The sequence below is a fragment of the Anoplophora glabripennis genome, unplaced genomic scaffold (assembly GCF_000390285.2).
Source record: "Anoplophora glabripennis isolate ALB-LARVAE unplaced genomic scaffold, Agla_2.0 scaffold188, whole genome shotgun sequence".
In the NCBI taxonomy this organism is placed as follows: Eukaryota; Metazoa; Arthropoda; class Insecta; order Coleoptera; family Cerambycidae; genus Anoplophora; species Anoplophora glabripennis.
In genome coordinates this window covers 594,810-622,652 of record NW_019416300.1, presented here as the reverse complement: position 1 = coordinate 622,652, position 27,843 = coordinate 594,810, and the positions used below count along the sequence as shown (strand labels likewise).

The following is a 27,843-nucleotide window of genomic DNA, read 5'->3' as shown; positions in this document are numbered from 1 at the left end:
TTATAGAAGCGAGTATAAGGGGTAATCGCTTTGCCGTTTTACTATTTTTATTACGCGAGGTTCAACGGTCTTCTTGTACAATAAACCGCAACATTATCACGCCGAAACATGTGTACAAATCGTATCGATTAACGCTGGCAATTTATTTTATTAGCGCTGTATTCTTAGGGCGACAAAGGCAGCACTGATTGCCGTTTATGAACTGGGCCGTCTCTCCACTACAGTCTCGTTTCTTTTCAGGTCAATGTTGGTTCCCCTGCTGAAAGAGCCGGCCTTGTCGCTGGAGATTCCGTGATCAAAATCAACGACACAGACGTGTTCAACTTGAGGCACAAAGACGCGCAGGACGTAGTCGTCAGGGCAGGACCGGCCTTCGAAATTACACTGCAAAGGTACGGATACGAAAAAGATAATTTTTTCGACATGTCAGTTTTCAGCCAACTCGGATGTTATTTATTGCTATTTACAATTGAAATACTAAGCAAGAAAATGGATTAAACATACCGCTAAATTTAAATATTTAAAGCCTTGTTTATACAGGGTGTAAAAAAATGTGTACCGTACTTCGGGAAGTTCATATGAACATAGCTGTCTATAGGAAGAAAAATAGTTTTTTTTTTATTTTTAGAAAGTGGTAGAATTTTTTTAAGTTTAGAGGTAGCTAGTATTTTTGAGTTGATTGCAACATTGCACAACCCGTTCTTGAAGTTTGCAAATTCATCAATAATTATGCCAATACGCAAATGACTTAAGATGGCCCTACCAGTAGAAATCTAGTGGATTCAGGTCTGGAGACCTTGCGGGTCAAGCACGAAGTTCACCAAATCCTATGCAGTGTTGACCAAAATAACACAGACACACTGGAGATCCCAGTAGGCTACCTATATGTATTTGGATGTGCTGGATATGAATCAAATAGTTTTACTGTAGCATTTGAGTAAATCATTAAACATTTTACTACTATCATCTCCCGAAGTCCGATACACTAGATTTTTGGCATTCTGTTTATAATAGTTTAACAACCAGTCAAACGTAGCTGTTACAATACTAAATATCGACTCCTATAGAATCATTGTCATCCTTATTTGTACTAATAGGCTATGACTTTCGAGATATTTTATTACATGAATCTTTCAAATGGTCATTTTTGATGAAAAAACCCCGGAGTGCTATTAAATTAGAAGGTGGAAATTGGAGATAGGGGTGAAAATGCACCCCTTTCAGTTTTTTAATTGTAGCTCGAAAATGAAACAAAATTTCTCTATAGTTCATAGGAAAAATTATTTAGAGAATTGAATTTCCCATCGAAATGGCTTATTAAAAAAATTTAAAAGGAACATTTTATGCAAAAAAAACGTTAATAAACAATTTAAAAAAAAAGCAAAAAATGAGATTTTTTGATTTTTTTTACTGTTTTGCTTCTAGTTTTTTTTGGGTAAAGATAGATTCCTTAATAGAAAAAAAAGTAGGTAAAATTTCCTTCAAAATAAGAGGTTGTAAAGTATTTTTGGATGAAAATTGACTGATATATGTCCGCTCAAACTTACAATTAGCCAATTTTTCGATTTCACGTTTACCCTTATACGTTTTAATTATCATTTTTCGCAAATAAGGGAGGAAATAAGATGTTTAAGGATTTTCATCGCATGACTTGTTCGAAGGGTCATTAAAAATGAAAAAACCGCGGGGTGCTGTTAAATTAGAGGGTTGAAATTGAAGATAGGGGTGAAAATGCACTTTTGCAGTTTTTTAAATATAGTACGAAAACGAAGCAAAATTTCGGTATAATTCATAAGAAATATTTTGTAGAGAATTGACTTTCCTATCGAAATGGCTTATTAAAAATATTTAAAAGAAAAATTTTTATGCAAAAAATCGTTAATAAATTATATTAAGAAAAGCAAAAAATAGGATTTTTTTATTTTATTTACTTTTTTTACTTTAAGTTGTGAAAATCTTTATTTATTATTAACAAATAAAACTTTTGAAATAATTTTTTATCATGTAAAGAACCAATTTGTTGTAAAAGTAATAAGAATTATAATCATTATTATGTTAAAAACGACGAAAATCTAAAAAATATTGTCAGTCAATATTGATCCAAACACTTGTGAAAACGCATCATTTTGAAGGGAATTTCATCTAGTTTTTTTTGTACAGCAATTTTCTTTGCCTACTTCTACCTAAAAAAAATTATGTCAAAAAAGTAAAAAAAATAAAAAAATCTTATTTTTTGCTTTTTCAAAATCGTTTATTAACGATTTTTGCATAAAATTTTTCTTTTACATTTTTTAAATAAGCCATTTCGATGGGAAATTCAATTCTCTACAATATTTTTCCTGACCTATACCGAAATTTTGCTTCGTTTTCGTGCTATCTAGTTTTTTGTACAGCAATTTTCTTTGCCTACTTCTACTAAAAAAATAGGAATCAAAAATTCAAAAACTCTTATTTTTTTTTAATTGTTTATTAACGATTTTTTGCATAAAATTTTCCTTTAAAATTTTTTAAATAAGCCATTTCGATGGGAAATTCAATTCTCTAAATAATTTCTCCTATGAACTATAGTGAAAATTCGCTTCGTTTTCGAGCTACAATTAAAAAACTAAAAAACTGAAAGGAATGCATTTTCACCCCTATCTCTAATTTCCACCCTCTAATTCTGCGGTTTTTCCATCTAAAATGACCCTTTGAATTATTCCGTCATTCCTAAAGACTGGTTCTCCAACTACAGTCTGTTTGATTATAAAGGCCCAGAGCTACAAACCGGTTACATATTTTTCTTTATACTGATGCACAAAATGTTTTTTTTAGTCACTCTGTAGATGAGTGGTGATGTCATCGATATTTTTTTTAAATGGAATCGTATAAATTTGTTTGCTATTTGATGATTTAGAAAGCGAGCACCGTAAACTAAAGTCAAAGGCTGAAAGTTCTCTCACTTTTTCTCAAAAATTTCGTTATGCAAAGGCATACAAATTTCATATGGTTGGAAAGAGAATAAAAAAATCTATCGAAACATGCAAAAAAACTTACACAATCCCATTTACAATAACATCGATGATGTCACCACTCATCTACAGTGTGACAAAAAAAATATGCGTCAGTATAAAGAAAATAACATTGCATTTAAAAATGTATATACTTTACAGGATATCCAAAAATGGGTACCAGGGCTTTATAATCAAACATACTGTATATCACAAACGAGGATAATAATTACTTTCGAAACAAACTAGCCTTCTCCTTTCATTACGCCTTGTAACCACCAAAACATTCCGGTAAACAAATTGGCCAGCCTTGATTGGCATTATTGGTCCTTTGCCCACTCGATGATTAGCAGAGTTTATTTTTAACCTTTTGTCAGAGGTGGTTCAACATGGAAACCCTCAGTAATACCTACAGGATCATTCCCGACGCCATCTCCAGTCATCAACAACGTTAGCCCAGTGACTAGGACGTCTCTGACAGCACCAAAGGGCGAGAATATAGGAGCTATCGGTACCGGACACAACCTCTCTGCCAAACCGTTTAGTCCACAGGTAAGAACTATTTATTTCAACAGAATGCTTGTTACCTCTTTGAATAAGTTAACTTTCGATGTTGTTGAATTGTTAGGCTGCAAAATTGGCGTTATTTTTTGCTCCTGTGGTGACGACCTAAAGATTCCATCTTTTGTTGTACCGAACATAAAAAATTGTCAATAGTTTCCACGTTCTTTTTGTCTACGTAGTTAATGTGATTGAGCACGCACCCTCGCTATAAAAGTAAAAAGTTTGTGTTTCTAGAACGCCAGGGGAAGTAAAAAAGATTGAGGTCTGCCTAATATTTTTATAATTGGGGTAAAAAATTACCAAAACCTTGGCAAAAATAAAGGATGTTTAATGATAAGATGGCAGATATCGACTGAAAACTTATTTTTAAAATATATTAGCCCATAGTAGATTATTTGTCTTTGTCTTTAGTAATAGACTCATTTTCCATTTTTTATAAGGTTTATATACAGGATGTACCATGTAATAGGTGTATCTACATACCGTTGACATAAGTAAAAAACAAATGAACGTGAAATATTTTTTAATGAATAGATTTTGAAATGTGTACACTTAGGGTTTATAAATATAAGTATAAAACGTATAGAAACGTATAAAAAAAAACAAACTGTAACTATAATTTCCCAATTTTTGAAAAAATTGACTTTACTCAATACTTCTTATAAACCAACAAAACAATCGCCAATGAACCCAACATTTAAAATTTTTTCAATTTGTAGATGACTATATACAATTTAAAAAGGGTACCTCTGGGTGTATAGAATCACAACGAGTTATTAGATTAGAGACAAAAATGTATTAACACAAGTTTAAAAAAAATTGACGAACAAAAGGTTGTAGAAGGCTTAGCTTAGGATTAGCAATTTTGAGGAGGCTATAGTTTCCACATATGCCCAAACTTAGGGCCTATTTATTAAAAGAAACCCTTGACCTTCATTTGTTTTGTATTGCTGTACAGGATGATCTTTTTATAGTAATTTACTTCTATACTAAAAATACAGGGTGATTCGCAAATGGTTACCAAAAATGGTATTCTTTGATGAATTTTAAGGGTAGTCTTTCCTATAAAGTTTTTATCTAGGACGCTTCGTTAAAAATATACAGGGTGTTAAACTTCAAAAAATATTTTTCATTTTTTTAAATAATTTAAAAATTAGTACGTGAAATAATGTGAAATTGGGCACATGTTTTTATGTAAACATTTTCGAGTAAAACTTAAAAAACCAACTGAAAACACTTTTACTTATATGACATGACAATCACTAATCATTCGGTTATTTATTCGAATAAAGAAATTAATAACATTAGTCATCATTTTAATGATTTTATTTGAGTAAACGCTCAAAAATGCGTCCATTTCCACGAACACAGGCCCGAAATCTTTTTAGTAACGAAAATGTAATTTGTTCGAACATTATTGTTGCCTGAATCTGATGAAAAGCATTATTTATTCTTTCTTCTAACTCTTCAGAATGTCAAAGTTGCTATCGCAGGCTTTTTTCGAAAAACATACGTTAGTTTTTAAATTATTTAAAAAAATTAAAAACATTTTTAACACCCTGTATCTTTTTAACGAAGCGTTCTAGATAAAAACTTTATAGGAAAGAGGGAGGGAGTCTTTAAAATTCACCAAAGAATACGAGGTTTCATTTTTGGTCACCATTGGTGAATCACTCTATATATTTGAATGAGACAATATGTAGGCACATGTAAAATGTCCTGCGGAATCAGAATATGTAGTCAGAGAAACAATAGAACGTCAATTTAAAAAAAATGGCCGAACATTTGTTTAGAGAAAAATATCCTGTATTTTTTGCAGAAAGTGATTTACGACTACAGTAATGCACAATAAGTCATACTTTTGATATCGTATAAGTATAATAATCAACAAAATAAACATTTTTATTTCAATTTTATTTCCAAAACTATTTGAAATTTCAAAACCAAGCTAATGAAAAATAAGTACTGATAATGCAGATTTCCGGTCAAGCCGGAAGTCGAACGAATAAACGACTAACATCTAAAAGTTTATACTGTGACACTGTGACCCTGCTATTTTCTGCTAAAATATATAGAATATATTTAAAAATCAGGCTACTCTATCTCTTTAAACTGATGTTCGATTGTTTTTTGATGGCACATTTGGATTTGCCGTGACTTTTTGAAATATCTTAACAGCAATGCAGTAGGTCGCAATAAAAAAATTCTGGATCGCCTTGTTCACCAACAAATTGGGACACTCTGTGTATGGATAATGCCGTAATAAGTTTATGTTAAAGATGTGTAAAATATACGGACATGGTGTGTGGTTATTACTGGACACAGGTTTGATGTCAGAACAGTGAAATAAATATTATTTGTTATAAATGAGTCACAATGTCGATTTTTGCGATAGATTTAGTTGTCGCCCACGTTAATCAGGGGAAATGTGTCACGTAGACAGTCTGTTGCATAACGCGAGAACTATCTTTTGCTCAAAACCGTGCCAATCTAATTGGTTTATTTTCGGACTGTGACAGAAACAAAGGTGACAATTTTGCGTTGTAATCGAATATAAAATACGAGCCCCTTTCTAGTGGAACAACGTTCTACCAAACTTTCGTCAGGCTATTATTAGAGCCTAATCGAAATCGAAACTGTATAAGAATTGCATGCAACTCGGAATTTATTGAATGGTTTGGAAGTAACTTTTATCGGATATAGCACTTTCTCTCTCTTCCCATTTAACTGGTAGATTAAAAATGACATTTCCATGTTCAACACTAGTCGGAGCAGAGGCAGACGCTTTGCCTGGAACTATTTATATCTCCTTTCATTGATTAAACATTCGAAACAGTAGCGAAAAAGCGTCGTAAATTTTTTTTTAGAAATATGAAAGTTTCGTTTTTGTATATGTCGTCGTTAACTTATATGACTCGTAAAATTGCCGTGAAAATTTCTGTCACACGCTCGAAGAGTGTGGAAATCAATTAACGGAAAATCATTAGAGCCAGTAATTGGTTAACCACAGACCAAAACACTGTTTTAGAAATATTTAGGTGAAAACTTTTCTAAGAAGAGGTTATACAACTCGCTAGAGTGTTAAATTTTACTCCCACAGCATAATAAATTAAATAATTAATAAAGTTAGCTTTAGAAGTCGGTTTGGAAACCTATTTTAATGTATAGTCTGACAAAAAATCGATATCTACAGTGGTATAAAGTGAAACGTGTATTTCGTAGCATCGTTGTTAATGACGTTGTTTTCTTCGTTTCTAGGTGAATGGTACTGTAAACGGTGGACCAAAGGTAGTGAACAAACAGTACAATAGCCCTCTGAAACTCTATTCCGAAGAAAGTATCGCTGAAACGCTTTCAGCTCAAACTGAAGTCTTGTCCACAGGTGCTCTAGGGTAAGCAGAGCTCAATTTGTGTGAATTATTCTTTATTTTTACATTTGGGGAAAGGTATATAAAAATTACGAAATTCTCTCTATCATGAATTAGTCTTTATTTTAGATTGTTTGATATTTTTGACTGTTCAATTCTCGATTTTTATTCTAATTCGATCTTACTTACCAAAACTTGCTAAATAATTAACGTCAATATGACAGCGATAACAAATCAGCGTTGCTCTCAAGTCTTTCTTTACAATTTTGATTTCGTTGAATCGACTTCAAATTGTCAGGTTTGGTTATTAATTTTATTCACAATTTTGATGCGAAATTTTCTTACAGAATATTGTACGAGCACTGGCGATATTAATTAAAATCGACAATTTTTGGACAATAATTAAGATTAATATTCCTTGTATCAAACATCTGTATTTATCGACACATTCGTATACAGTGAGCGGCAAAAGTATGGAATATATTTATTTAGAAATCAGACGTTCTTTATTTGCAAAATCGCTCGGACCCGTCGAATTATATTTTTAGATGCGCATTTTCTGAATCAATTTTCATTTATACAGGGTAGCCCAAAAAAAGTTATGAAATCAAGGCCAACTTTTTTAAACGGAAACCCCACTTTTTTGTATTTTTACTCAATTCTCCATGGAATTCTGATCATTTTTTATGTAACATAACCTATACCTATCTTTAACCATTTTCGAGATAATGGCGTCTGAATATAGAATATAAAAATTTTCAAAAATTACCCTGAGATTTAGCCTGCTGGTTTTAAAATAAAACCAAGTTTACTTTTCCATCTTAGATTTGTGTGGTTCACAGAAAGTTGCTTTAAATCAGAAAAATCCATAAGAAATAAGTGGTTCGGTGATTTATTTTGATCATTAGGAATGACTTGAATGTAAAAAATATAAGTGAGGTATTTAGGTATAATTTAATTAAAAACGCATAATTCTATTGTATAAAATATGATTTTGTTAAATGTCACTATTTAAATTACGAGCCAGGTTATTTTTCAAATTTTTAGCACCGTTTCATGTTTTTTTGTAAACACAAAATACAAACACACAAAATGTATTTAGCAGAAAGTACTCCAGTTCCCACTGATTTTGACGTTACGGTCCTTACGTATCGAGAGTAATTTTTGAAAATTTTCCATATTCTATATTCAGACGCCATTATCTCGAAAACGGTTAAAGATAGGTATAGGTTATGTTGCATGAAAAATGATTAGAATTCCATGGAAAATAAAATACAAAAAGGAGGGGTTTCCATTTAAAAAGGTTGGCCTTGATTTTATAACTTTTATTTGGGTCACCCTGTATAAATGAAAATTGCTTCAAAAAATGCGCAACTAAAAATATAATTCGACGGGTCCAAACGATTTTTCAAATAAATATATTCCATACTTTTGCCGCTCACTGTATGTAATATTTTACCGAAATTTTCAGTTGTCAGTTAAATAAAAAAGATTCGGCTTGGGACATAATTTTTTGCTTAAATTTTAAAGAAGTTCTTTTATTATGAAGTTTAAAGTATATGATAGATTCTTTTTGACAACTAATTTTTTTTTTTTGGATATCGTGATCGGTCAACTAAAAAATGATTTTTTCTCGGTTATTTCTAGAAAAAGTTGAACCAAATTTAACTTTTAAGCTTCTATTATTGTCTGTCTCGTTTTTATAGGTTTGCGTCTTTGTTCATTCAAATGCCAAATTTAAATGTCATGTGCCATGGCATTGTCTGTGAAATTAGATATCGCTCGTAGATTTATTTCTATTCTTTTGTTCATCAAATTCAATAAAAAAAAATTATTAGTTCGTTGATATTTATTTTTAGAGGTCGCTCGAAAACATAGGTACACTACTTTGAAAGGTAAAATAATAATTATGAGTGACCTTTACAAATTAAAATATCGATTTTAAATTTTCAGAATTAAGATTTTTTTCAACCTAGAAAATGATAAAATAACGAGACAAAAAATTAAGAAAAAAATTTAATTTTTGACGATTTTGGAAATTTTTTAAAATCTTGAGCGATCTCTAAAAATTTTTTTTGAGATGATTTTTTGAGGAGGCTCTTAAAAAATGATAAACTAACATATTTTCCACAGGAGACATGAAAAAAAATATTCGTTTTTTTTGGGGTATCCTACTGTCCACTGACACGAAATGAACAACAGCTTGGCTGGCATGATCTTATATTTTCAGTTTTGGTTATAATCATTTAAATTCGAAACGTCAGGTTTAATTTTTTTATGTGTCGAATTCTGGTAATTTTTTTTACTCAGTACCACACATGCTTAAACTATACAAAATATCGACTCGATATTTTGCACTAAGATGCACCATAAATCCGAACGGATTCGTCACGATTCAGCGTGAAGAGGATGTTTACAATTTTTCTTCTAGAACCGTTCATCTAGGTGCCAATTTGTTTTATTTTAAAACCGCTCATGTTAAATATCAACACTCCGCCACGATGAAAATAGCCGAAGCTGCGGCCGCGTCACGTACTCGTATCACACGGTTATCTAAGCGGTTGCACATCTCGCTGTAAACACGACGATTTTTTTTCCTCTGCGAAGGAATCCGCGCAAAACCGCTGGATATTTGCCACGCGTCGGCTTTGTTATGTCTTAAGTAAACGGAAAATGAAGCGTCATGACGTAAAGGGACGCCCTTGCACGCTGTTTAAAATGCCAGGAGAAGACAGAAGCCTGTAAATATTTAGATAAATTGTATTTTGCGCCCACGCACAAAGAAAAGTAATTTTCTGTCTTCAGTACCTCATCAATGAAAAAAAAAAACTACAAAGGAAATGGAACTCCTATGGCTTGGCAATTTGTAACCCTTCATTTGTTTTATACACCTTCATTTGTTTTAGTCTAACAAATAAGAGTAAACTTCCACAATTTCACTAGACCTTCTGACGTGACCTTCTGAATGAAGATACAACAGCATATGCAAACCAGCAAATACAGATGAGCGGAAATCGTATGACGCTCATATCAGACCGCGTATCGTTTTTAGTCTGTAGAGACCCTCAACAGTTCCCCGGCTGTGTGCAAGAAACAGAGACCCATTTAAAAAATTTCCAGTTTTCAGTCTTTAACCATTCTAAACTAAAAGGAAGATCAATAAAGAAAAGTTATATGAATATTCTTATTCCTTTTTTCATGCTGTATAAAATGTTTTGGGACCGTCCGGTACATGATCAGCATCTCTATGAGTCCTTTCTACGTGATAATTTGCATTGCTGTCGATTTGACAATTCAGAGGAAATATCTCTTAACAATTTTTAGGCAAATAGTTATAAATTGTTAAAATTTTAACGAGGTTTTGAATTTTTCAGTGTTAACTTTAAGAAAAACGAAAAGAACTACGATGCTTCAAACAGTGCAGTCCTGCGCATGCTTCAGGAATCCGAAAACGAACCTAGAACGGCCGACGAAGGTAAGAGAGAAAGGGACAATATTCTCTTTATTACAAATCTCGTTTTTTATTTTAATCATTGTTCTTTAATCTTGTGTATTCACTTTTCAAGGTATATTTCAAATAAATTTAATTAATTATTTCAAAATTGCGATATAATTGTTTATGTAAATCAGTAAATTATTCAATATCTTAATGAAAAAAAGTGGTATACTGTTCACGGATGATGTTGAAAAGAGATAAGATGAAAAAAGTTATTGTTGTAAAAAAATCTCTTCGTGTTCAAATGCACAAAAAAATAGTTTTAAGTGGTCCCACATATACAGGGTGTCTTCTTCAAAGAAATTATAGAAATATCCATATATTCATGTATTTTATAGTCCAGTCACTGAAGGCGAAAATAAGGTGAAGGCTCCCAATTTTTTCGGAAAGCATGAATTTTCCTGAAAATTTGCATACAAGCTCATCTCATCCTCCCACTTCAAAAGTTATATTGTCTAGATGTGTTTTTTTCTATTTGGGGGTGAAAACTACCCTTGTATGAAAAAAATGCGAAAATCGCAGATTTACGTATTTTAAAGATTCAGTTCATGTTGGAATATGTTGGATAAAGTTCCTTTCATGATTTTTAATATAATTTATGAAATTTAATTACTTTTCAACCCTTAAAAATCCTTAAAAACTACCCATCCATGGCCAAAAAAACTAGAAAAAAAAGTTTTTAACAGTTTAAAATATTGTTTTGGTGCATTCACAATGTATTGCATTTCTTTTGTTATATAATATTATTGAAAGCTTGAGATGTTTTGGTATGTATATGTTGAATTATAAACTTTTTATTGGTTTTCAAATGACCTATGATATATTGCAACTTTTCAGCCACTCAAATAACCCTTATGGAAGACCTACCCCTCATAAAGAACCCTACCCCTTATAGAAAAATTTCCTAAAAATTATACGTGAGTATAATGATATCATATATTTTTTTTAATTTTATTGAATTTATTCTTAATATTTTTTTATTAAATTAATATCAAATAAAAAAAATATTTACATTATAAATGGATGTATTGTACAAAATGTTTTAAAATTACAAAAATTGATGGTCATTTAAACGGTCTGAAAATTTTACCGAAAAAATGCAATTAATTTTTTTTCCATAACTTTTGTAATTTTAAAGTTATAAATTTACTCAAAAAACCGTTTTGTAGGGAATTTAAAGCACTTTAAGATCTGTGATTTGTAGTTTTTTTAGCCCTTCGTTTTTTAGATTTATAAGCTAAAAGGGCTCAGGAAAGGCGGTCTTGGAGCTTAGTTTTGAGTTTCTAACGGTCATAATTGTTCAGTAAGAAAAAACCTACAATTTCTTATTCTATCATTTTTTTATAACTTTGTTAGTTTTTGAAATATTTTGAAAAAAGGCGATTTTTAAAAAAATTGAAAAATTTTATTCAAAAGTGTATTAAATATTTTTTTAAATTTAGGTTTCTAAAATCGTTCAAATTTCCAGAATCTACTGTTAATACACAAATAAAGTAAATTGCAGAAGGAATAGGTTTTTTTTCCGTCAAGTCAATTTTAATACCGATTTTTTTTCTCAAAAATCAAGACAATCATTTTATTTTGATTGTAACTTCATTAGTTTTCATACTAACGACTTTACCACTTACCACTCAATTTAAAGGTCTTTTCAAAAACTTTAATAAGTGTTATATAAGTTTTCCTCGAAAAGCCTTTAATATTTCCGCTACAGGACGTTGAACGTTTCGATTATAGCTATCTTCGACATTGACTTCAACTACTGGGAGTCATAACTCGGGTTCTATACCACCTACAAAAATAAAAAAGCAATCTCTTTGCTATTTAATTACCTTCATTTTTGCTTAAGATCATTTTTTTGATAAAACGTAGTTTTTGAAATATTCGCGGAAAGTGGCTCAAAACCATGCATTTTTGGGCTAAAAACGAACATGTCTAGGCGCAAATAACTCAAAAAGTATTGACTGTACAAAAAATTCTTATAGAACATTTTTTCCTTAGAATTCGCCCCTCCATCGAATCGTGGGGTTATTTTTAATAAAAAAAATTCTCACCCTCTAGAAGGGGTGGCATCCACCCCTAGGGTATGAGCACACATCGGCACTATATAACTTTTGTTTCTTGAGCTATTCCCTAGCTACAGTTCAAATTTCACGTCAATCCATTCCATCCAAAAAAATTGATAACCAAAATGCTTCAGCGACTGGACTATTAATATTGATATTGAAAATTTGACCCTCGTTTTTACAGAGAAGAAATTATTACAGGCATACTTAGGTATATTTAGAAATAAAATTTATAATCAACAGTTGTATGAAAAACTATATAACTATAATAGGGTGTTCGTTAATTCGACTGTTAAATTTCTACAGGATATTCCTTGCACTATTGCAAATAGTTCAAATGAACTATGAGGACAAGAGACAAGGAAATTATTTTTTTTTCATAGTAGCAGCTGTGACAAAGTCAGTTCCGCGCAAACTATGTTTTTATGATTCTGTATTAATATGAGTCACCAATAACCATAAACATTTGCTACTGATAGAAGAAATTTGGAAAAATAATCATCAACATGTCATTTTCAAGCTGTGGGTGACGTACAAAGTATATGTCATATCTTAAATCTCTTAAATGTCATTGGCTACTATTAATAGGTTACTCTCTGCTAGGCAAACACACTCATAACATTTGGTAGATCAAATATCTTTCTTCACATATCTTACTAGATACTGGGGATGTAATTCCACAATATCATCAATTAAATACAGTTATATCTTCGTAAGAATTGATATCTAGTTCATTTGAACGATTTATGTTAATTATGGTCAACGAATACCCTGTACAAGTTTGTCAATGGAATTAATTATAATCGGAGTAAGTAATTTAGCTCAGACATCAACTACAACAATTTTTTTTACATAACCCTTCACTCTGAACGATTTTGTCCCCTCTTACCACCCGTTTTTCCACACTGAAACGCAGAGCCGGAGTCAGGAGTGGTGACAGCACCCAACAGTGGGATAGCCGGACTCAGGCACGTCAAAGCGCCGGAGAGCCGCCCAGCGCCCTCTACACCCCAACTACCACCAGGTCAGAACATTTGTGCTGACTGCGAACGCCTCATAGTGTAAGTATTTTCAGCTTTACAGGCGCTTGGAAACGGTGGACGTGGGCAACAAACAGTTCTCGTAGGTGCAGCGAGTAGATTTTGACGGAAAATTGGTACGGATAGGTCGACTGTGGAGGTAGTTCGGTTATTATTTAGAAAATCCATGGACGAAACAAACGATGACCACTTCCACTCGCCTTCCTGAGCGTGGTCCAATTGAACCGAGCACGTAACTCACTCACTCGACCTGCCTCTCCGATTTTCCGTTCGTTTTTCGTCCCTTAAACGTCAGCTCACGGCACATTTCTGACATTGAACTTTTGTTTCTCCCCCACAGTAGTCCGCTCCGAATATTACTCGACCCAAAGCCACGCGATCGGCGGTCGTAAGACCGTCACCCCGAGCATTAACGTGCCCTTAGACGATCGCAGTCGATCTAGCAGCTTGCCGGGCGACCCCCCAAAGCCTAATAACCCCACCGAAGGTGTCACAGTCTGCACGGACTGTGAACGGGTTATTGTGTAAGTCGGAGGATGTTGGGTCGATGTTGTTTACTTCTTGTAGATAGATCTAGATCTATGTGTTCGTTGCTGCTGTCCACTTCCTCTATCACAGACACTTTTAGAACCTCGAAAGGGATAGGGCTAGGGTCGCAATATCAAATTGAGTTGGATTAAGGTCCAAACATATCACTTTTTACTTTTATTCTTAGTAAAAACTATACTTCAGTACCAAAATAGTAGACAGTAGATTATTTAATACTACAAAATAATTTTGTGTATTCTCTGCGTAAAAATTGTAATGTGCTGTTCATTTCGCATAGTGTTCCGGTATGTACGGCCTGCGCGTGCGCGCACTTGGTACATTCCATTGTTACAGCCGCTATTTCTATCTTTGTTTATCATGTACAAAAAGAGACGCAACTAAGGCTGGATGGTTCGATTTCTTAAAATCTTAAAATCCCGCTCTACCTCGGCTTCCAGCTGAGACGTGTCAGTGCGTGTCATAAGCGTACAAGTTGAAAAAACGTGTGCTATTGCTTTCATATATTCGTTATTCCACTGTTAAAGATGCAATCGCGTGTTAGTTGATAATCAGGGTAGTTGTACACGTTCAAACGTAACAGATCAAGATGGTAAATAATGTGTATAAAGAAATTCAATCATGAAACTTGGATATATCGATGGATGAGAAAGTGGAAATGTACAGAACTTTAACAATAGTCTCTGTCAGAAGTGTTTATGGTGCAACAAAAAGTGGTGAAAATGTAAAACATAAAGCAAGTGGCAGAAAAACTGAAGTGAATATGGATTTTCGGATAATAGAGATTACCATGAGGAAGAAGATTACCATATGGATAGTGCGGTATTTGAAAAAAACAATTTGCATATATTTTACCTCACATCGAACCTGGTGCAGTGATTGTCATGGATAATTCGCCTTACCACAGTCCACCAACAGCAAAATTGTGAACATCCGCACATAGAAAAGGACAAAACATATTGAATATAAAGACAGTGTGTTACGATTAACAATTGCCCAAAAAGGAAATGTGTTGTGGATGAAAGGGCTAGCAGATTGTGATAAAGGGTAATTATTGATTTTAGCAACGCTAATAACGGTTATTTCTTATGACTTATCGGTCTTTTTAATGAACTTTTAGTTGTTTTATCGATCTTGTGTCGCTTGATTGTTATAACACTACGTAAGTACATTTTTCGTAGTAGTCTCTTGTTCAGTTATATAGATCGCTGGCTACGTCCTCTAATAAACAAAGAAGAAAACAATATACGCATGTGGTATTTACCTATGAAGGCAGAATTTCTGAGTATTTTGTTTAGTATAAATAAAAAAGTACTTTGGCGTACAATTTTTGAATCCTCTAAAGTGATACGCCCATGGAATCGCATTCTCCGCACGCCTTACCGGTCGCACTGATCTACATGTTGACAATGAGTCGCTACCTACTGTTTAGGTGCTGGAGTATGCAAATCTAAATGAATTAAATTGAAACATGTTCAATATAATATTCAGGGTGTTTGTCAGTATCCAGTAGAATACCTCAAAGTAAGCACAAAAGTCTTAAGCAACATAGGTCCTAAGCCTATCAGTTTCAAAGATATCGTATAAGGAATAATAAACTGTTTCTATTTGTTCTGGCTACACAGCGTTTGTACTAATACACATAAATATGTAAAAAACAATGAAGCGTTGTTCGTAAACATATGAGCAGATTGGATTGAATGAAATTTGTTGTCGAGGTTTTGGTTCAGGGTGAGGAATAGCACTGCCAGTATCCAAGCCATACAGCTTTCCAAACGGTTTTAGGATCCACATTTTAAAGAACTTTTTTGTTTATTTTGATCTACGTTACGGCAATTACGCTGCGAGTACCCTGTATATTATCTTTTTTAATAATTTTATTTAATTGCGGTCTATCCCTTTAACTCAAAAACCCCGTACAGCATGTATATAGAAACTATATTTCTCAATCTAGTAGATTGATACAATTTTCTACTACAGTTGTATCAAAATGTATTTCTTCACACTCTCAAAAATGCATGTAACGCACAAACAGTATGTTTCTTTTTTTTGGGCATATATCCACACTACTTTTGAATTATGCCAAACTTACATTTATCTGATTTATAGAATTAATTCTTTGTTAGAGATTTTTAAATGTGGTTTGTCCTTAGTTTAGGCTAGGTACGAAATATACATTAGATAGTATCTGCTAGGAAATTCTTTAACAACTAAAAAATCTGCCTTGGATTATTCTTATAGTTGTTTGTACTGTAGAATAATACAAATTTTGAAATTTAATTCTTGTTAACGTTATTTTTTTACATGTTAATCAGATTCTGCTAGAATCGACAGGGCTATAATTCCAGACTGTTAAATTTTTTCTCATAAATTATACATCTTCGTCTCTGTTCCAGTGGAGTATTTGTAAGAATCAAGGACAAGAACTTGCACGTCGAGTGCTTCAAATGCGCAACTTGTGGCACGTCTCTTAAAAACGTTGGGTAAGTCCAACAATGTAAACAAATTAGAAATAAAAAAGTAAAAACATGTATTCGTCTCACAGCTACTACAACATCAACAACAAACTTTACTGCGACATCCACGCCAAATCAGCCGCTATCAGGATCAACGCTAACCCCAATTTAGTACCTGTAACAGTACCACCGTAAGTACTGCGCACCTCAGGGTTCAAACCTCGGGCCCTTCTTATTTAAAAGTGTTACTGATGACGCGGTTTCTTGTTTCAGAGGTGGAAAACCGCCAGTTCAGGCTATATCTTCGGCACTAGCATCTCACTCACTGCCCACATCCTCACCCCTATCGCCAAAAATAAACAACAGCTTCTCTTCACCCTACCAGGTACAGTACGTCGCAAGGCAACCGTAAAACTGCTCGCGCCAGCAAAATAATATCACCTTCATTTTAGCAATTACAGAAGCCGTTCTATTCCACTTGTGAATCTTTCTTATTTTTCTATTTTCATTTTATCATTTGACTTTTATTTTGCTGCCGATATGCACTTCTCTAATTTTTGACACAGTGCCGTCTGCATGTCGCACCTCTAATACCCATAATCCAACTTTTAGCCGCAGGAAACAAATGAGAATGCCGACGTTTCACCGCCATTGCCAAATTTATCAACTAATGTAACGTCTGAAGCTAACAATAACAATAATTCATTATATAATAATTCTGCCCCTCTATCATTCAGCAAATACTTGAATAAGGTGAGTTTCTGACAAATTAATCGAATGAGCGAAGTATACAGTGTGTTGGGAGTTTGACTGTCGTAAGTTCAACATTAAGCTTAAATGATAAGAAAAAAATGCGAGTTTTGGGGAATTTTACCAAAACTAGTTAGTTTATTAAAATTAAACCTAAACAAATTTAAAGAAGTGGCAAACTTTGCACTAAATGATATTCTATTGAGCTTCTTTAATTAACAAAAGGTTTGTACATCAACTTTGGAATTTGATAATTTTTTCTCGAGTAGTTGGGTTTTTGTTTATTTTGATGATTAAAAATATCTGACTTCTAACCCATTGTATATATTCACTTACAATCAAAATTTATACCGTAATTTGAAAACTTACGATAGTCCTAATGGCGATGGAGATTTACCAGTAGTTCTCAAACTGTTGCCAGTGCTGAAGACAATTTCTACAAAATAAAAACTCATAGAATAGAAACCTTGGTGTATTTCATTTAATATTAATGTCTAAAATATTTATCTATAGTCTGTTTAGAAATGAAAGAGAGTAATAAAAGCTCATTATGTATACAAATCGTAAATAACTGTAGTACTGGTGCTTATATTCAATACTTTTATATTATGTATTTTCCGTATAGATGAGGTCTACTTTTAACAAAACTTTGTGCGATCGGACTGTACTAAATTGTAGCGGGTAGCTAAAATTTAATCCCCGACAATCCGTGTTTGTCTATGCCGCTTCAATTTCTCGGTCCATTTCCCTTATAAGTAAACAATAAAACAGCATTTCAAAACATGAGGCTACTTTAAGCATCATAACCGGGTTAAGAGGGTTTTTAGTAATTCAAATAAAATTACTTATTCAATATTATTATCAAAATATTTATTTAAATTTAATGAATAGACTTTTATTCCACACAAAAATATATGTATTTTGAAAATTCAAATTATGGTGAGTAAATGTAGTGTTGTATAAATGTACAATAAAGAAAATAAAAAAGTAGGTATATTAATATTCATCCTCTGAAAATTCTGACGAATTATCTTCGTCTCCTAGATTGATAACGATAGGTTCCACAGTAACGTCAATTAAATTATCGAGTTCCCACATTTTCTCCTCTTCTTTTTGTACATTATGTATACATTTTTGCCAGTTATCTGCAGTTACTCGTTCCAAGGAATTTTTTAACAAAATTTTCACGTCACTTAATTTAAACGTCGTATTATTTACATCTCCTTTTACCTGCGCCCAGACTAATTCGATTGGGTTAAGTTCACAGTGATAAGATGGTAACCGTAGTACCGTTATTTGGCGATTTGTTGCCATTTCATCGATAACATATTTTTTCTGATCTTTATTAAGATTGACAAGTGTCAAAAGTTCCTTTTTCACCATATTTGTTTCAAAAGAAATGTTTTTTCCGGATAACCATTGAATTATATCGGCTTTCCTCCAAGCAGTCCTAGGCGTCCGCTCGGTCTGCCGTGAATGGTATTATCCATGACAATTACAGACCCCGGAGGAATAAGATCCAACATCTGTGTAAAATACTCTTCGAAAACATCTGCGTTCATGTCTTCGTGATAGTCACCTGTATTTTTAGACTCAAATAAAAGTAAACCGCCATCTACAAAACCACTGGCACTACCTATATGTGTCACTATTAATCTTCGCCCTTTACCTGAAGGTGCCTTGAGCCCTATTGAAAGTCCATCCAAAAATGCTTGTCGAAAACTTTTTACATTTTTATTTTGCCATACTTTTGTTACAGTATATCCCTCGTTGACCCAAGTTTCGTCTAGATAATAAATATTCCTCCCTTCGTCACGGAATTTTCTAATTATTGATTAAGTAGGATCTTCGCCAACAAATAATTTCATCTTTATCGATAAGAACTGACTTCCTGTTCTGCTTTTCCCAGCAAAAATTCAACTCTCGTAAGACGGCCCATAATTTGCTTCAACTGATTTTTGGCAAATCGTTGTCCTCTGAAAGTTCACTTAAAATTTTGTTTAGGGTTGGTATTTCTTTTTTAAAATAAAATTAGTGTACTTTAGTCACTAAACACAAGTCGAATTTTACTCTACTGCACTAGCACGTCTTCTTATATTCAGCTCTAAGACTGGATTGATCTGTCACAATACACTGGCTCCTGCCCTACCGATAATTACCTGAAACGAAATATTAGCGCGCCCATGGCCGGTTCTTATCTCGGGGTTTTATTACTCTCTTTCATTTCCAAACAGAGTATAGAGGAAAGTATAGATGAAAAATAAAGGTATACAAACAGTTTGGGAGCCGCAGATTTTTAACTATCAAATTTTTATTGGACACCTTAAGATTTCACTTGTAATATCCTATAGGCTGTAATACACATTCATGTTACGTCCTTCGTTTTATGTCAGATGTATTAATACTAACACTCATTCCCAGCGCATAGTCATGTTTTATTAATACACTTCCAGTCTTCGACGAGCTTCTCTGGACCAAAACCATTTTCGAGCGTCAGCGCACCACTTTCTCCACCCAGCACCCTTCCTCGAGCAGCGCCTTTGTCACCGATAACGCCCACAGCAGCGCCCTCTTACAACGCGCCCTCTTACAACGCGCCGTCTTACAGCGCGCCATCCTACAAAGCGCCGTCTTACAGCCCTGCATCATCCGCAGGTAAGTTTCGTTGCATACCCCATAGATCAATGAGATAAATTAGATGATTCTCTACTGTACCGCATATAAAAAAGATATAGAGAAGTAAGGTGCTAGTGGAAATCTACTGTATCCACTTAAAATTGAAAGACGTTTGAATCACCTTTTCACAAAACTTTGTGACCTTTTCTGTTTTTTATAACTTGCCATATTAAAGATAGTGCCTTGCATGAAAACGTGAAATTAGATTGAAGTCAATAGGAATAAGTTTGCGACTGAGTTGGACCCGCTTACAGATGCACTGGACATCTCACTCTATATCGCTCTTTCTGAATGCGTTCTCACTTATTCCTGTTGAGCTTGTAATAGTGTCGTACATTATTCATCGTATATCTCTAAATTTTCTTTGTATGCGGCAATGTAGCTCTTTTTTGAAAATCCCCTTGGTTAGAATATTACCGTTTAGCTCCGTACCATGTAGATGATTAGTTGTTGTTCCCTAGGACGATTCTCTTCTGTTAAACCAGCGGGTGGCCTGTTTAAAGGTACATTTGCAGTTTAACAAAAAACCGCTTCTTTGCCCATAGCCTAAACACGTAGTTATAGATTTAGTAAAATAGTATAACGCGTCCTCAATATAATTTAAAACATCAGAAGAATATTTCAGGGTTCGTGGTAATTATTAATATGTTTATTATCTTCTTTCAGATCAATCATTTAATGCCAAGCCTCGCCCCTTTTCCCTAGTACTAGAATAATATAGGAAGCGTGCATCCTAGTTGAATTGGCTAACAGCTTACTTGTTACACAGCGCATTTAATAAAAGGGGACTTGGAAGGAGCCATTTTCCAAATTCAACAAGTCTTTCATAAATTCGGGCATTCCTCCAGGTCCCTTCTTACCAAATATAACATTTTTTATCACTTTTGACTTGATACATTTTTGGATACATTTGGATGGATGATTTTTTCGCGATGAGCGCAATGTTATACTATTTTATAATATATTTAGGTGCTTACAGCTTATTAACTTTTTATTCTCTTTACAACCCGGTTCTCTGAACCTTTGTGCCATTCCTTTTGTTTGTTTAACGCGTGTGATGTGTACTGTGTGTTTGCCTCAAACAAGGCCGTAGCGCCCAAGGTATAATTTGGCCTCCTCCTCAAGAGGAACCCGAGATACCCACTGCCTGTCCCCTATTCTACCCCCCTCCCTCACAGGTTGAGCAGGTCATACTGAGCAAGCGCGGCCAGAAGGAAGCAGAATTAGAAAGTGAGTGGTCGGAGTGTCGGGAGGTGGAGGAGATCAACGACATGGCGCAGTTCTTGCCCAAAATGTCTTTCTGTTCGGAGGAAGTATCTAGTTTGACCGAGCATCGAAGTGCTGTCGAGTGCGTGGAAACTATAGCGGAGACCTTAGAGACCCAAAAGCTCGTAGAAAACGTTCTCAAAACAAGATCTAGATCTCCCCCTCCTATAGGAGCGGACATCCAACCGTCTGAGCCTCCTAAACCGAAGCCTAAAAGTAATCCGACCCCACCAGCTTGTCCTATGTCGTTATCACAAGACGTTTGTTGTCAAAGGAGGGATAGTTGTGAGCTGAAGAGGCCGACGCAGTTCACGCCCAATACAGTGGAGTGGCAATTACCCAGCAAAATCGATAATGTTGTGCCTCAAAAGTGGGAATCACCTCTAACTCAAGCCCTGCGTACCACCGAACCAGATCCCGATACGTTTGCTCAAATTCCATCGAAACATTCTGCTAGTGCTCTAGCATCTGCTTTGTCGATAGCACCATCATTGCCTTTTACTCCTGCTTTTACACCAGGCAAGCCTGTTCCTTTACCAGAAGAAACAGTACCGTATATGCCGCCCGAGCGTCCAGTTCTACCAGTCGAACCTAAAGAACCGAAAGAACCTAAGCCGAGACAAGAAAAACCGAAAAGTAAATTCGTGAAAGCCCTAGAAACAGCGCCAGAAAGACCCTTTACGCCAGTTGGGGCATCACCTACTCCTATAAAGAAGAAACCTAAAGATCCCACAGACAAATATTTTACAGATCTCCCAAAACCGCACGACAGAATTTCTTTGTTGGCGGCTCTTACTACAGCTCCTGATAGACCGTACTCACCGCTGATTGTAGAGAGTGTGGGTACAAAGCAAATAGAAGCAAACGTAGAGTGTAAAAGGAAAGATATAGACAGATCCGTGTTGACTAAACCTTCAAAACCTGAGGTTCTTCCTCCATCTTTCAACATTAACAAAAAGGAACCTAAACCTCCAAGCTATTACCCACCATCTGTCCTCTATCAGAGGACGGAGGAAAGCAAAAGCGAGGAACACACCGAGGAAACAAACACGAGCGAGACTAGAACGATCGAAAGACAAACAATTCATAACCCTCAAATGACGCAAATAATTGTTGAAGGCGAAGAAAGCAAAGAACACAATTTTGCTCCCATGTTTCAAGCTGTTTCGTGCTACTATCATAATAAGAAAGACAATTTCTCTATAGAAATATCAACCACACCTCCTATTCCTACACCGCCTCCTAAACCTGCTACGCCGATTATAAAAACTGTAGAGAGCAAACCGGGATACATAGAGAAAGAAACAGTCACGGAAGAAAAGCGCGCGCGTCAGCAGACGACGAAGAAACAAGAACAGTATAAGGAAGAGATAAGGGCGGAAATGAAAGCTGCTAAACAAGCCGAGGAAGTTGTTCTAAAGAAAGCTGCACCGCCTGTACATTTGCACAAACCCGAGGGCCTCCCTTCGTATCAGGTGCAACTGTCAGAAAACGCTGAAGCGGATCTTAAGCTGATGGAAAGAATGCAGAGGGCTCAGAGTCGTCTTGAGCAACAGAAACTGTCCAAGGCCCAAGAGATAAGTGAAGAGCGACACCAACAACAGATCCTTCAACAGAAGCAACAGGTTATTCAACAGCAGCAACAACAGATATACCAAGAACAACAGATGAGACAGCAGATGCAACAACGTCAGCAGTTAGAGGTTACAAGAAAGCCTGTCATAACTATAGAACCGGACACTCCTGCTCCTGCAACAACTTTCAAACCTGTCGTCGAAGACAGACCTCCGAGCACATTTTCACCTCGTCCTAGATCCGTCACTCCTAGCATGATCAATAAACCGCCACCATTACTGCCTTACTACCAATCAAGTTTGGCTCCTCAACACATGCCTCCAGTTACAGCCAACCTCTTAGATCCAAAAAGTCCTGCTATTTCTCGTTCCCCTAGTCCCGCTCCAGGGGCAAGAAGTCGCAGTCCTTCTCCTTCACCCTTTCCCCGTGAACAAAGGGCAGTGTCTCCTGCCCCGGGACCTCCAGAAAATCCCTTAAAGTCTTCTCGACCACTCCCCACACCGCGAGATAGCAGATTGGAACAGGCCAGAGAGAATATAACTACGTTTATACCAGAATACAAGAGTAAAAGAGACTTAATCGAACACGTTCAAGGTATGGATTATTACGAACGATCTCGAGAAGAACGTCATCAGCAACATGTTGCCCAAAGAGGCCAAACCCAACAGAAACAGTCTGCAATAGCGCAAACCCAACAGTGCGCTCAACCAACACAAATGTACGTATCGCAGGTGCGTACTGAAACCTACCCTCTTCAGCAACGAAGGGCAACTGAGTATGAAAGTGTGGTCTCCGAAAAACAGAGCATGCAACGCCAGAAAGAAATTTGCGAGTCTCAAAAGTTGGACGTACAGGAAGCTCAACGAGCTCAAAAATATCTTTCTACGACTTCTGAAGGCGTCGTCGCTACGGCAATTTCTGAACAGTCTCACAGTGCTCACCTTGAACAGATGAAGAAATCTCAAAGTCAAAGCGTTCAGAAATCTACAGACGGTTCACGTCAAGTTCAGAGAAAAACGACTGTGACTGAAGAATACGAACGCTCACAAAAGGAAACCAACATCCAGATCGAAAAAAACGTTACCACTTGCAAAAAATATCCATTTCATGACATAAACGCTCCTTCTGTAGAAGCCCCTGTGTCTATACCAATACATCTTACGAATCCTCAACCCTTGTCCGTGACAAGGTCTTTTGGGCAGGCTTCCCAGCAGCAATCTCAGCAACTGGCCAGTTCTTTGCAACAATCATCGCTTCAGCAGTCATCATTGCAACAGTCTACTGCTTCTTCAGCCTGCGAAAGGACCTGTAAGGACGTCTGCGGAAAAACTACTTGCTCGAATATAAACGCGGCTCAAGTGTGCCCGAATAAACCTCAACCTGTCCCAAGCCAACCCTCTGACTCGAAACCTCCTCCAGTGAAACACGTTTTTGCTCCGAGCTCCATAGCCCCTTTGAAACACGTCGATCCACCGGGTTCCTCCAGAAAACCTAATCACAATGTAATTAGACCCAATGTTTCCCAACCCAATGCAGGTGCAGCAGGCGGTCGGCAAGCTGGAGGAATCAGCGTCACTCCCAAGCGAGGCCGGGGTGTTCTAAACACCGCCGCCATAGGAGGTGCTAGAGTACCCCTTTGCGGACACTGTAATATGCACATAAGGTGAAGGTCTTGTCGTGATGTTTGTGTGCTAGTTTGATGTATATTATTGATATATTGTGTAACGATTTGTTGATGAAAACTCTTGATTTTTGTGTTAGCCTATAACCGACATGAGCTTTATGTGTTTGTAAACGTTGTTTTGGCATGTTTTTATTTTTTTTGTCATATTCTAGAGCATGCGAGTGAAGTGTGCCACGCTAACGAAATCGAAAGTTTCCTAGAGCTAGACGAGGTCGGTTTGCAGATCCCTGACCATCCTCCCCCGCCACCCCCCGTTCCCATCAGTCAAATCAATATAACGATCCCCTACCAATGCACATCTCCACAATTGGACTCTATCGGCTCGAGTCCGCGATCAGATTACTCTTCCTATTCCTCTTCAAGCAGCAAAAATCCCCAGAACGCTAACACTGAGATTGCCAGAGAGAAAATCCTGTCTGAGATCAGGAATTTAACTCCTAAGCTGAAAAAAGTTAATATATCAGGCACCCAAAGCCCTAGAATGAATTATATCGTCAATAATGTCGAAACAACAGTCACTAATAACACCAAAAACGTTAAATCCGAACTTCTTATTCCTGTGAACGACTACACGTCCCTTAACCAGGATAACTTTCCTCTTCCTGACAACCTCACCTTTGCAAATCAGTCTAATAACGACAAAGCTCCGAACGAAACTAGCAAAGCTTACTTCAGCAGCGTTACTAAGGATTCGAAGGACTATAAAAATAAAGATCATTTGCCTGAAGCGCCTATTTGTTGGAAATGTAACACAGAAATTGCTAGGTAACTATTAACTCTGTCACAGTTTTATTCTAATTATTATATGCCATATATTGCCGATGCTGTTTTATGCTCATTATTAACAATAAACATGTGATGAAGCCAAGATGTTGTTAAACTGTTTTTGTTTTCAGAGGGCCCTTCATCACCGCCCTGGGCAAGATCTGGTGCCCCAACCACTTCATCTGTACCACTCCCTCTTGCCGAAGGCCTCTGCAAGACTTGGGATTCGTGGAAGAGCGCGGTCAACTGTACTGCGAGTTCTGCTTTGAGCAGTACCTTGCCCCACCTTGTGCCAAGTGTAGTGGCAAAATCAAAGGGGTAAGAATACGAAACGACAAATGAATAGACGTTTGTACAAAACATCGACCGTTTTCAGGACTGTTTGAAGGCCATTGGAAAGAACTTCCACCCCGAGTGCTTCAACTGCGTCTACTGCGGAAAACTTTTTGGAAACTCTCCGTTCTTCCTAGAAGACGGCAGCCCATACTGCGAAGCTGGTTAGTAAAAACCTATTTAAATTGTAAAAACTGTTGTTACGTTAAAATTTTGTTGCAGACTGGAACGAACTCTTCACCACCAAGTGCTTCGCTTGCGGGTTCCCAGTCGAGGCTGGAGATCGTTGGGTGGAGGCGCTGAACAACAACTACCATAGCCAGTGCTTCAATTGCACGGTAGGTACACCAAAAAAATGGCCACAGTTCGTCAATCAACAACATTGAGTCAACTTTTTATTTTAACGAATTTTCCATCGGGTATAAGTTTTGAAAGGAACAGTGCGGTAATAAACCCGAAATAAAAATATCATATGCTTACGTAAGCTGTTTATTTTTGTTTATTCGTAGCACGCGAGCTGGTATGTGCCACTGACATTTCTACATTTGATTAGTTTGAAAACTAATTAAAGGAAGCATTTCGCGTATAAATATTTTCTTTTAAATGGTTTCGGATTGTTGCATGTTAGGAGCCACTATTGTTAAACATAAGTAAATTAAATTTGCTAATAAATCGATATTGTAGTTGTAACTTAATGCTTTGTAAGATAACAAACCACAGAGTATATTGATGTACATACAAATACGTAAATAATGCGGAAATATTAACATTAGCGTAGTGATTGGTGCGTATTTCTAGTCTCGTATAAATAAAGTGTCGTATTTCATGTCCCGATCTACTTCTCCACGAGAAGTAGAAGGCGCGCAGCGAAAAATAACATTTTCGAGTATGTCCAAAGATGGGCAAAATCTGAAGAGGACAATAATTGTCCAAATTTAAGGCGGACTTCGCTGTGAGGCCCATCTGCGGACCCATCAAGGTCTGGGATCGAACGTCGACCCTGCTATCTTGCAGTTAAGTAGCCAGGGACGGATATCTGCCCAGGATATGTAGTATGACACAAAATTAATATTTGCATTGTATAATATACCGTTTTTGAAATAATATTTTCATTAAATCCAAAATTTTTACAATTCAAAACATTGTTAAAATTTTTCATAAATTTTTGCGTGTTGTGGGTGGTGTTGGTAGCGTGTTTTGCTGGCATAGTCTTTGGCGGAGGGCAAATTTTCAAAACATTAACGAAATCTCGTTTCCCGCTCTGCGCCTTCCTATTGCGATTCTGTGGATACGTGCTTTTGGCGGGATTTATATCGCGTGAATGGAGAGTTTCTTAAATTAAATTGGAAACACTAGTGAATTTTCGATTTTATGATTTTTTTGCCGGCTGACATTCTCTTGTCATTTTCAGATACGACTGAAGTTAAATCTCCAGACTTCTCGTTCAATTTCTAACCCAGCGTTCTGTTTCAGATGTGCAAGAAAAATCTGGAAGGACAGAGCTTCTTCGCAAAGGGGGGGCGCCCCTTCTGCAAGAACCACGCCCGCTAGACGGATCCCCATCCCCATCTGTTTATGTTACCACTGTTTCGCTTTAAACCTGTTAATTTATTATAAAATAAATGGTTGCGATTTTAAAACGTGTACTCTAAGTGTAAGTAATACTATATTTTTATGTTCATTTTAAGCATCTAATTCAGTAACCTATTTATTTATTTATGATAATCGTATATTTGAGGAATGACGACACCAAAAACTTATTAATTTAGGCAGTTGTACTGTTCTTAGCTGTAAATTGATCGTTTCAAAGGGAAAATTGTAGATATATAATATTTTTGAGGTGACTATATGAAGTAATTTTGTGCCATGTAAAATTTTAGATTGTAGATGGATTGTTTGCCCAGCACATATATTGTATAAATACATATTTTAGTTGTAATATGTCTAATTTTATTCATCCACATGAGTTGATGCAACACAAACAAAATACAGAGGCAACTGGTCAAAATTATTATTAAGAAGGCTGTGCAAATACCCCCTCCTTTGAACTATTTGCTCATAATTTTGTCCGGATGTACTAAATTTCAATAAAATCTTACAAGGAGTTATTTGAAAAGAAAAAACACTCTTTTGCCGATTTTGATGGCCTTTAACAAAGCACCTTACGAAGCATTTTATTTTGATCGCATTAATAAAACATTTTCATACCAATTTGCTAATTGATTAAGACTTGAAAATACGGTTGGGGGCTAAATAAAACACACAATTTTT

At 35.7% G+C, this 27,843-nt stretch overlaps 1 protein-coding gene across 5 annotated transcripts in view; it reads left to right on the top strand.

Moving 5' to 3' along the window:
- Window positions 1-27,511, top strand: part of LOC108906019 (PDZ and LIM domain protein Zasp) — a 73,975-nt gene extending 46,464 nt beyond the window's left edge. The window contains exons 2-17 of one of the 5 annotated variants that reach the window (XM_018709152.1): window positions 241-392; window positions 3,368-3,542; window positions 6,813-6,946; window positions 10,297-10,397; window positions 13,862-14,045; window positions 16,464-16,550; window positions 16,613-16,714; window positions 16,797-16,908; window positions 17,136-17,276; window positions 19,727-19,928; window positions 20,411-20,452; window positions 24,327-24,453; window positions 25,371-25,557; window positions 25,616-25,736; window positions 25,795-25,910; window positions 27,046-27,511. In XM_018709152.1, coding sequence (XP_018564668.1) covers window positions 241-392; window positions 3,368-3,542; window positions 6,813-6,946; window positions 10,297-10,397; window positions 13,862-14,045; window positions 16,464-16,550; window positions 16,613-16,714; window positions 16,797-16,908; window positions 17,136-17,276; window positions 19,727-19,928; window positions 20,411-20,452; window positions 24,327-24,453; window positions 25,371-25,557; window positions 25,616-25,736; window positions 25,795-25,910; window positions 27,046-27,123 — 2,061 coding nt within the window. In that variant the 3' untranslated portion in view covers window positions 27,124-27,511. Of the gene's footprint in view, window positions 1-240; window positions 393-3,367; window positions 3,543-6,812; window positions 6,947-10,296; window positions 10,398-13,397; window positions 13,543-13,861; window positions 14,046-16,463; window positions 16,551-16,612; window positions 16,715-16,796; window positions 16,909-17,135; window positions 17,277-19,726; window positions 19,929-20,410; window positions 20,453-24,326; window positions 24,454-24,626; window positions 25,240-25,370; window positions 25,558-25,615; window positions 25,737-25,794; window positions 25,911-27,045 lie in introns of all 5 variants that reach the window. The other 4 variants (XM_018709147.1, XM_018709148.1, XM_018709149.1 and 1 more) reach the window with 4 other exon arrangements.
- Window positions 27,512-27,843: the final 332 nt, after the last annotated feature.